This window comes from Desmodus rotundus, chromosome 3 (assembly GCF_022682495.2).
Source record: "Desmodus rotundus isolate HL8 chromosome 3, HLdesRot8A.1, whole genome shotgun sequence".
NCBI classification, from domain to species: domain Eukaryota; kingdom Metazoa; phylum Chordata; class Mammalia; order Chiroptera; family Phyllostomidae; genus Desmodus; species Desmodus rotundus.
Window position 1 is genome coordinate 188,401,759 of NC_071389.1, and position 11,041 is coordinate 188,412,799.

The window sequence follows — 11,041 nt, forward strand, 5'->3', positions numbered from 1 at the left end:
ATAAAAATCTGTTTCTAGATAGAGAAATACTATTTTTTTTTTTGCATGTTTCTTATTTGGTGAAACTACAAAGATAAACAGCTGATGGTTAGGGTTGGGATGCTGGTGTTGCACGAGAAATTCTCGTGTGGCTCGTAGACAACCTGTGTAACAACCAATCACTTGGGACTCTTGCTAAAAATGAGATTCCTCGGCCTTTCCCTAGGTCTGCCAAACTCGTATAATTTCTGTGTATTTTAGTTAGTATGAAAGTATGAGTAGGCTTTGTTCACAAAGTTTGAGTACCATTGTTTTATGTGTAGGCCATCTTGCGCAGTAGCAAGTTAAAGCTGCCTAAAGATGTTATTAATTAAGCCTCTGAATCCATAAGCACCAAATGTCTGCAAGGGTGTGAAGTGAGAACTCAGTCACTGCAAATGAGAGTGCCGGTTGGTCAGGCACCTTGGAAACCCAGTCAGGTCAGAGTGGCACCTACCCCCCAACCCAGCAACTGCACCTCTGGCTCTGGGCGCAAGGAGACTCCTGGGTGTCACAGAGCATGTTGCAAATAGCATACTGGCAGTAGCTTGGACGGCCAGCCAAAGGAGCCTGGATAAGCAATTGTAATACATTCACTACTTGAAAGGTTGGATACTGCAGTACACAGCATATATAGTATACTAGAGTAACTGAAAACTGTTCAGTGAAAAATGGAAGAATTAGAACAAAATTTCCATATGGATGGATTACAGAAATACAGTGTCGAGCCAAGAAAGCAGGTAGTAGAAGGGGACATACACCATCTGCCATTTTCATGTAAAGTTTTTAAAAACCTACAAAGGAAAGCAGGAAGAACTTTGTAGGAGTGTGGTCTGCACTGACTGGGGGGGAGTGGGGAGGAAGTGACCAGGCGGGGCACACGTGGGCCTCTAACTGTGCTCACGGAGCTCCCTGGGCCCGGCAGGCACGGGCTGTTTGTAACAGTGCACTGTGTACCTTTCTCCAGATCCAGAATATTTCACAGTGCACTTTTTTTAGAGAACACACAAGCAACTTGGGTAACTTGTTTCAATCACCCTCATGCTAAGAAAGTTTGTTATCAGATATAACCTAAATGTTTTTTCTCTTTGCTTTGGTTTTAAATGTCTTTCCCCTTTTATCCTCTGGAGAAGTTGAGGATATCCTTGGTCATACTGCTTCTCTGTTTCTTTCATTTTCGGTGAACACTGCCCTCCTTGGTTTGTGTAGTGCGATCTGAACTACTTACTCCCTGGTAACGCATTTGCTCGGGTGTCTGAGAATCTCGTGCTGTCTCCTCCTGCAGGTATTCACGACGCTGTCGGTGACCAAGCGCTCTGGGGGCAGCATCCTGCAGGCTGGCTGCTGAGGTTAAGCCCCGGTGTGGGTGCTGCTGCCGAGACTCCATCCCACTGGTGTTTCCTTGCCCAAATCCAAGGTGAAGTTTTCAGGAAAGTTCTTGGGCTTTGACACCTGTGTGTCCTGTGCTTACATCACCCAAGGCCCCCTTGGATCTCCTGGGTAGGAGGCGGTGAATGGAAGGCAAGCAGCATCACACTGGGGTCACCACGATGGACTCGAAACTGGCCTTCGGCAGTGCATCGGAGGGATGCGTCCATGAAGTCACTGGCCTCAAGCCCACGCGGTGGGCAGTGATGGAACAACTGGCGAAGCAGTTTCCGCATGTCTCTTCTCTGCAGGTTTTCTTACTCTCTTTGTCAGGCTTCTAGTGCCGGGTACTATTTCTGTTTTTTCCAAGGTGTTAATGATACTAGAGATGAGAAACGTTAGCACTCGAGTTTTGTACAAGGCAAGTCATGGCTCAACTGTGCACGGCAGGGCCTCGTTGTTTGAGAGGCATGATTCGGCTCTCTTAGTGGCTGCCGATAGGCCCGCCCCGTGAACGCAGACGTTCTGTTCTACTCCACTGACCTGTCTAGCATCGTCTCCCCTAATGAGTTACATGTTCAAGCAAGTAAATGTGTGACTGACTGGCCGGATTTGCCCCCGCGTGCTGCATCGCTAGTTGTTACTAGTTTCCGTTCTGTTTAGGAAAGGAAACGGCTGCATGGCCAGCCCGTTGGAGGCGATGCTCCACTGCGGGGAACTCAGCAGTCTGGTGTGATTTCCACCGTTACTCATCTCGGGGCAGACGCACACCTTAAATGTGAAAAACGGCAAATGTCTTTATGTAGTTTATTGCGTGCTGGTCTGAGTGAGCTGAAACACATCACACTTGCTTAACACCTTTTCTGGGTAACTTTAGCCTTAAGCTAAAAACACAGAATATCATAGCTTTATTTTCATGTATACTATGTATCTGTCTCTCCCTAAGAACTACATTTATAGGGAAATAGTTCTTTCTACACTTACGATTTAACTCTTGTGGTAATTACTCTTTTGAGGATGTTGTTAATATCATAAGTTATTATTATTTGTGAACACAGGTGGATGTGAAGGATTTTTGTTTAAAAACCAAATGGTTTTGATATCTTCTGTTGAATGAATGACTATGCCTGGTGGGATTTTTTGGCAGAAGTGTTTATGCTTCGTTTTCATTCCAACTCGTGTCATTACGGAGCGGCATTGACTCCGCAGTGGGGGTTTCTGTGTGAATGCACTGAGGGTGACATTCAGGCCACCTTCTCACTACGCGAGCTGGGTTTTCAGCGTGTGCGGTGGATGGACATCAGGCCTCCCACCAGTGGCTCTTGTAGCTCCTTTTTCATCCCCTCCCCTCCGTGTTCCTCAGCTACCACACCGAGGAGTAGATTCAAAGTACGTTTCTCGGTCACCTCAGGGAACCCAGGCTTCTGCCTGGCATTCCGTCAGCAGAGCACCTAACCCGTCCCACAGGACTCTGCCTCACACCCCGGCCCACCTGTGTGTGTGACAGAGATGCGAGAAGGAGAATGGCGAGGGGAATCGAGGCAGTTGGCTGTGTTGAGCTTTATTTATTTTTTAAAGTTCGTTCTGTCTCCGAGTCTGCCGGCCTCTGAAGGGAGAAGAGCAGGCAGTGTGAGGCGACGGTGCCGAATCATGTGGTTCTCTCGGCTTCGTAGAGTGGAAGGTGCTGCCCCCCGGAAGGGTCACACTTCATGGACTGGCCTGGTTTAGATTCTGTAATTGCCCAATGTATCAAAACATTAAGTTCATGGGTTTTTTGTTATAATTCTTCTTTAAAAAAAAATGTGAGCCATTAAAAGTTATTGATACTCACCCTGTGTGCCTTCTTACTGAATGGTGGTCTTGGGGTCCTTTGCACGAGCTTTCGCGTCGACGGTTACGAGAACTGGCTGCTGAGTGCACGGCGGTGATGCTGGGCTCTGGGGCCGGGCTGGCAAGCTGACGTTCACGGTTCAGTGGTGTTGGCTTTTCCCGTTCCAGTTTTCAGCTCGTCCTCTTTGACCTGCCAGTCCTGGTCTGTACGGTGGCAGAACCGCCCCACCCCACTCCCGGTCACTGTGGGTCCTAGCACTCTGCACGGCCTAGCACTCTGCACGGCTGCGCATCTCTGTTACTGGGTGAAGAGACAGGAAAGAAATGATGGAGTGCTTGCATCCGAGACACTGGATACAAAGTGAAAATAAACACCGGGTGGTTAATTTGTGTCAACCTGACTGGATCGGGGAAGCCCAGACACTTGGCTAAACATCACTTCCAGGTTGTCTGAGGGGTTCCTGAATGAGACACGCACTTGAACTGGGGCACTCTCCAGGGCTGCTTGCCCCGCCCAGTGTGGGTCGGCCTCATCCGTTGCTGAGGCAGAAGGGGGCGGCGGCAGCAGTCCAGGGGAGGGAAGGTAAGTCTTGGGTCGTGGTGGCAGCAGTAGATGTGACGGATACGTCCTGTTGTGACACACGGTGACGGAGGAACCGGTAGCACTTTGCATTAGACTGGGTGTGGGGTGGGAGGGTGTGACTGCAACCTTTTGGGTATCACTGATGGGAAGGATTGAGGCAGGGGTGTCATTTCACAGAGGTGGGAAGCTGGGAGGAGGAGCAGGCTTGGGTCCCGCATTGGAGAGAGCTGGCAGACATCAGAGTAGAGATGGGGGGTAGGGGGTAGACACAGGAGTCGAACTGCAGAAGTTTAGGGTGCAGAGTTCATGTCGGGTCAGCCCAGATGGGATGTTTCAAGTCCTCTGAACGACGAAGCCCCCAGGGCATGAGTGCAGGTAGAAATGGGGAGACCTGCTAGAAACCAGTAACTGCCCCCTAGAACAGAGCAGGGCCACAGGACCCTGCAGAGTCTCTCTTTTTTTGACGAAGAATAGCAGGCTTTACACTCATAAACGTGGGCTGGGAAAGGACATTCCGACAAACAAGCAGACAAGACATGGGAGCAAGACAAAGATGGAGCGGTGAGTTGTAAGCAGCCCGTGGAAGGCCCCAAACAGCAGGCCGGTGCTCGGGGGCAGCCTGGAAGGTGCAGGACTGCAGATGGGACAGGTGAGGGGAGAGAGGCACACACAGGACTGTCCTCATGCAACTCAGAGTGAAATTCTGCACCCTGGACGCCCCACCTCTCCCTACTCCTGCGTGCCTGACGGACAGCTGGGCGGGCAGTGGGCTAGTGTCCTACCCTATTCCAGACCGAGGCAACACAGATTTGAATCACAGCTTTGCCACGTCTTGGCCAACTTAATCTGTACCTAACCTCGCTCTGCCTCAGTTTGCTTATCTGTAAAACAGGAATACTCATTGTACCTTCCTAGGGTTGCATGAGTTAAAACACATGAAGCACTTAAAACATGACCTTGCTATGCAGAGAGTAAGCATATGGTCAAATTTAACTACTTCTTACACAGCTTGGTCAGAGTAAAGAGTGGGAAGGAGACATTCAAAGGCAATTGCAAGGCAGAGTGAGAAAGAGAGGAGGCCTGAAAAGGGGCAGTTGTCAGGGAGAGAGGCGGTGACGAATGTTACCGAGAAGAGCAGTAAGACCGGTGGCACTTGACAGGGTGCTCACTGGTTGCCCACGCTTCCATGAAAAATCTCTGAGGTGCCTGGACTTGTTCTGAGAGCTGGGCTGAGTGGAAAGCAAGGGAAAGTCTAGTCTTCACAGAGACTCGGCGGGGTAAGAGGGGCAAATGCAATAATAATCATCACGATGCTGCTGATGATAGTAATGCTCACCTTGCAGAGCTGCTGTGAGGCCCGCGTTAGCACACATGTAAAATTACTCAGAACAGTGGCTGGCACCATGAAGGTGCTGGGGGAGTGGGCACCACTTACTAGGAGGAGGACCAGGAGGAGTAACTCAGCCCTCAGCATAGGAGGTTGGGCAGCGCTAGGGTACAAGTCCAGGATGGTGACCTCGGTCTCTTTCTACTGCAGCCCCGCTCCCTCCCATCCAGGCAGCAGCCTGGGAAGGACCAAGTGACGACTGACTTGGAATGTGGCTCAGAGCCCCATTTGGTGCTCAAGGACGAGAAGATGACCTTAGGGACAGTGAGGGGCCAGCAGGAGGGAGACCCAGAAGGAAAGGCTTGTCTACCAAGGCACAAGTACAGAAGCCAGGGAAGAAAAACCCCTCCACGCTCTGGCCCCCAGCGGCCCACCTGGAAGCCCACGTAGGCCTCCTCTAAGAGAGGACAGAATTAAAAACTGGCGCTGTGAAGTGTCTTCCCATTCAGGAACCTTGTAAGGTGCCATCATGGGGGTGCCGTCAGGAGCTAATACCTTCCTCCCCTGCACCCCCAGCCTCGTGTGGAAGCAACCATGGGAAGGGGATTTTGTGGGACGAGTTTCCCTTCTAGGAGGTGGGGTGGTGACTGGCTGTCATAGGCACCTCCCTTCCCTGGCCTCCTCCCTACTCTAGTAAATTTGAGCCTAATGGTGAAATGAATTTCTCGTGGTGAAATGAGGAGACAGGAAAATGATTAGGAATGCAATTGCCTCCTGTGTGGCGCACACAGCTTAAAGACTATCTTGTTATAAATTTCTTCTTATAATTCTTGTGGCATTCTGCTGAGGTCCACGTCTGAGACCATTAAGCAAAGGAGGAAAATGAGCAGCTGATTGGGGCTGGGCTCATCCCCGGTGGGTGTGGGGTCAGGCAGCTCTGGGAGATGGGTGGGGGCTCCCCAGTGCCACGGGCAGAATTTCAAGAGCTGTGCTGTATAAGGGCTTAGCTTCTCGTCACCACGACAAGTTCTACTCTCTCCTGACTTCTGAAATAAGGGTGCTGTGATGGAGCAGCCACTCTGCCGCCCACCCTCCAGGGCTGCTCCACGCACCATCTCATTCAGCTCCCAGATGGACCAGAGAGCTGGGCATATTGCCTCGCTTTCTTCATTCTTTTCTCTTTTCTTTAGTTTTTAAAATTGATTTGAGAGAAAGAGAGAGAAACATCGATTTGTTGTTCCACTTATTTATGCATTCATTGGTTGCTTTCATGTGCCCTGACCGGGGGTGGGGCCTGCAGCCTTGGTGTATCAGGACGGCACTTTAACCAACCTAGCTACCCCCCCAAGGCTATCCCCCAGTTCTCCAGAAAAACCTCCAGGCGGTGACTCACACACAGATTGTGGACAATCTGGTGTCTTCAGCACATCAAGTCTAAAGGGGGAACAACAAGGTGGAAGGAACCAGGGCTCCGGGTTGGGCAGCCCCGAGCACCTGCCCACCCCCACCTGCCGGGTGAGAGAGAGAGCTCAGTGTGTCTTCTCCAGCCCACTCGCTGAAGGAGTGGCACCTTGGGGGCTTTGATCTTGGAGCCTCACCTGTCCTCCAACTAAAACAGGCATTTAAATCCTTCCCCCCCCCCAAATATTTAATGACATGAGGAAAAGCTTATAGTTTATATTTCAATGAAGTCAGTACATAAAAACGAGACTTTTAGGGCCGTGGAACGACTGTGTGGTACTATAATGGTGGACGCGTGGCACTGACGTTTGTCCAGCCCATGAAGTGTACAGCGGCTGGAGTGAGCCCATTGCACGCTCTGCACTGAGGGCAGTCGGGGTGTGTCACTGTGGGCTCCTGGGTGTCACAGATGTGCGCTCTGGTGGGGGGGTTGGCAATGGGGTAGGCCGTGTGTGTGTGGGGGGGTTACCTTGTGATTAACATTGCTGTGGACCTAAAACTGCTCTTAAAATTAGTCTATTTTTTTTTTTAAAAACTGGCTTTATAGATGAACACCACCTATGGAAGACCCATTTGCTGTGGCCTCGGTCTGTCACGGGGAACTCAGAGGCCCACGTTTATTTGATGTAGCACCTGGGGCTTGGAGTTTTTTGTGAATAATTCTCTCTGTCAGATGCTCAGGTGGGATCCCCGAGGCTCACCTGGGTTCTGAGGATCCCTGCAGCCAATGGATGCACAAGAGTTTAGTCACAGGACAATCAAGCCTGTGCCTGTCGCGGGTCATCACAGAATGTGACAGTTGCAGGCATTTCCCAGCCTGTTTTCATCTGATCCTTTTGAAATCGAGCTTAGAATTTTTCTGCGCGGCACTATACACGCTCCACCTCTTTGACTTCCACGCAGCTACTGCGCTGTAAGAATTGCTCAGCTCTGAGCCAGAAGGGCCGATTCTGAGTCTGTGTGTGTCTTCGGAGATGTGGATGTAGTTACAGACGGCGACAGTGTGAGCTCTCTCGGCTCCGTTCATTAGATTCATGAAGTGTTGTGTCTGAGCAGAATGAGAACATTAATTGTGTTTATAATGAAATTCACTAGTGCATAAATACGGTGCATTCATATTTTGTTCATAACTACGAAGTGCTGTGGACACACCAAAGCCACGCCGGGTGTGAGTTTTGAGTCATCGCTCCCTTTCTGCAGCTTCTCTGCTCCTTTACTCCAACCCGCACGGGGACCCACACGCATTCATGCAGGCGCGTAGGTGCACACCTGTGCCCAGGACCCTCGTGCGGCAGGAAGGAGCACAGTGTTCAGGTGACAAGTTCTTCCTGGAAGCAAATTCATGGCAGACATGATCTAACAGAACCCCCATTATGTGGATGCAACAATAGAAAGAGGCCCCCAAAGCTTCTGACATTCTGTGGGACTCAGGGCGCAGGTCCCACCTACAGATTCCCTCGACGGCTCCGAGCCTTCCCGGCTGCGCCCTCCACCTGGCTGCCCTTCCTTCCCAGGGGGAAAGGAGTTCTGTGGCAGGACCGCCCCTGAACCTGAGGCCTGAATCCCAACAAAGCACCTTCCAGCCCCCCTTGGAGGAGGGAGGGAGGGAGGGAGGGAGGGAAGACCCTCCTTGCAGAGAGCAAAGCTGGGAGCAGGGCCCCTCGGACTCCCCAGCTTTCCCCGCATGCACTGTCACATACCTCAGTCACAGTTTTTGTCATCTCTGCGTATTTACTTAACACTGTGCTTTAAAGTGAGCCCCTTTCTTTTCAATGTAAACACACCACAGGTCAAACTCAAAATGGAAATCTGTCTCATGTGCTATAGAGATCAAATTTTCAATCAACAGACACATTTGCATATATTTGCATATGCATAAAATATTTCTAGACGAGTGCGTAAGGAGAGCACATAGTGATTGCCTACGGAGAGAAGAGCTGGTGGCTAGGGCGTAGGGGACAACTGTTGGTGACTATTCTTGTGTATTTCCATTTATACTCTGCTTTTGGAATTAAATCAAAACAAATAAGTTGAAAAGATGTCATGAAAAATAAAACACTGGCATCGAATTCTGGCTAGATACTGTTGCCTCCTGAAGATGCCAGGCCTGAGGCTTCTCTCTGATAAAGAGAAGTAGTAAGCCCTGGCTGGTGTGGCTCAGTGGTTTGAGTGCTGGCCTGCGAACCAAAGAGCCACCAGTTCGATTCCCAGTGAGGGCACATGCCTGGTTTGTGGGACAGGTCTCCAGTAGAGGACATGTGAGAAGCAACGACACACTGATGTTTCTTTCTCTCCCTCTCATTTTCCTTTTTTTCCCCTCTTGTAGCAAGCAGAGGGAGATGGTAAGGAAACCATAGCATCCATCTGAAACTTTCTCTTTGATGTGATAAAAGAATTGAAACAATAAGAGGCTATCTTTCCCATGCTCTTATTCATGCTGCCTTCCTTTCCACCCTTAATGATCCTCCCCTCCCAGGTCCTTGAATCCTAGCACTGACTTATGGTTTCCCCTCCCAGGCCAACATTGCTCCAGGAACAGAACAGGCTCCAAGAAGTCAGGGTTCTGGGTCTGCTTCTTTGTAATTCTCTTGTCTTTTCCTCATGGTCACAAGATAGCTGTTGCAGCTCCAGGCATCATGTCCATATTCAAGGCAGTAAGAAGAGGGGGTATAAAAGGTAGAACTAGCTCTTTACCTTTTATGCAGCTGTCCCAACATTCCCCCGCAGACTCTTACTTGTACCTCCTTGGCCAGAGCTGTGTCCCCTGGCCAACCTCAGCTGTAAGGGAAGCTGGGAAAGTGAGTTTCTTTTCCCTTTTCCAGTCTAATGAGTGGATTAGCCAATGTACAGTGTCTATCTCAGCATCTAAATAGAGACACACTAGACAGGGAAGGGAAGCAGAGGAAAAACAAATCTTTGTTTCTTGTCTGCCCTCCGCAGGCAGGCCCCACCCCTCCCCCACAGCTGCAGGGCTCAAGAAGATGGTGTACAAGAAAGAGCTCTGTGATGTGCTGTACAAGTTCTAGTCATCCTTCAGAATATCGGAGCTGCTGAAGGGGAGAGCAAAACCGGCCCCCCTGAAGCAGTCGGCTCCTCTTCCCTGTTTGTTTGTGAGAAGGTTTGGATTTGAGTTAAACCATCGTTAAGCAGTCTAAGGTCTAGCTTGTAAACCTCACCTCTGCTGACCCCCTCCTTGTCTGGTCATCCTTTCTTCTCAGTGCAACAGGGGCCAGCCAGTCCTCTCTGTAAATAAAATCAGTGGAAAACCTCCGGGTACACTTCAAGGCGTAGATGGGCGCAGTGAATGCAGACTGGGCTGGGCGTTGTTAATTCCCCAACAGGGAGAAAAGCTCTGTCAATATTTGTGGGGAGGAGAAGTCTCCACGCGTAAGAAAGGCCACATTATGGAAATGGAGTGTTTTATGCAGAGAGGCATTTTTAGAAGCAGGGAGGGTCAGTAAAGAGACTGAGAAGGGTTAGGTACCTGTGTGTGAGAATAAGTCACAGATGAGTCTCCCGGCCGAGAAATAAAACCAGGCTTTCATAACCTACCCCATCCCTCACCGCCCCACAGCCCCACCTTCAGAAACAGCGGACACTTCTCAGGGACCGTTTCGTGGAAAAGCCTGAAGGTGCTTATGCCGAAAGGACTGAGGGGGAAACAGCTGCTCCCGGTCTCATCTGTGTCCTGGACTCTGAGTGCACTGGCTGCTTTGTTCTTCAGCCAGAAAGGAATTGGAGAAGGGTGGTTCAAATCCTAGCTTAGCCACTCTGTGACTTGGGGCTTGTTGTTGAAACGCTCTGTGCCTCAGTTTCCTCAGCCATGAAACAGGGGTCATATCAGTGCCTCCCTCCTGTGATTGCTGTGGGACGATGTAAGCTGACTTCGGGCATGGGGGCTGAGCTCCTTCTGCGTTAGCCGTTACTGTATGTGGCCCACCGGCAGCAGCCGATCCGGCCATCAGAGAGCTGGCCTTTCCCCAGCCAAACCCGGGAACGGTGTGGTCTGTCCAAAGACAATTTTTCTCGTTCTTTCCTTTTTAGCAGCCCGAGCAGTGATTTCGAAAGCAGTGCGGGCAAAGGCACAGAGACAGGGCCGGCCAGGCGCTGTGTAAACAGCACAGTGCGAAGGCTGGGAACCCAGCCTGTGCCTTCGGACACGTTTGGGTCCGACCACGGCTGCTGCTCCTGGCGAGTGTGATCCTGGAGAAGTTGTCTGCCCTCCTGGTCAGTGCCCTGGAGCGAGGGCCGCTCGGAAGGTTCAGTCAGACACCGACAGACAAGGGTTGGCACACGCCTGGCAATGCACAATGACGAGCCTTCAGTCAGTTAATGCAGCCACGATGACCCAAAATGCCGGGGAGGGGTTTGCCTCCTGACCTTCGGCCCCATGACCCATCAGCCCACCGAACGGCAGAAGCAGGGTAGAAGCAAGCAGTCCAGGCTCTGGGAGG

General features: G+C 50.8%; 1 protein-coding gene across 2 annotated transcripts in view; it reads left to right on the plus strand.

The window, feature by feature from the left end:
- TXNRD1 (thioredoxin reductase 1) overlaps positions 1 to 3,216 on the plus strand; it is a 52,382-nt gene extending 49,166 nt beyond the window's left edge. For both annotated transcript variants that reach the window (XM_024579060.3, XM_024579059.3), the window contains exon 15: positions 1,304 to 3,216. In XM_024579060.3, coding sequence (XP_024434828.2) covers positions 1,304 to 1,366 — 63 coding nt within the window. In that variant the 3' untranslated portion in view covers positions 1,367 to 3,216. The remainder of the gene's footprint in view (positions 1 to 1,303) is intronic.
- Positions 3,217 to 11,041: the final 7,825 nt, after the last annotated feature.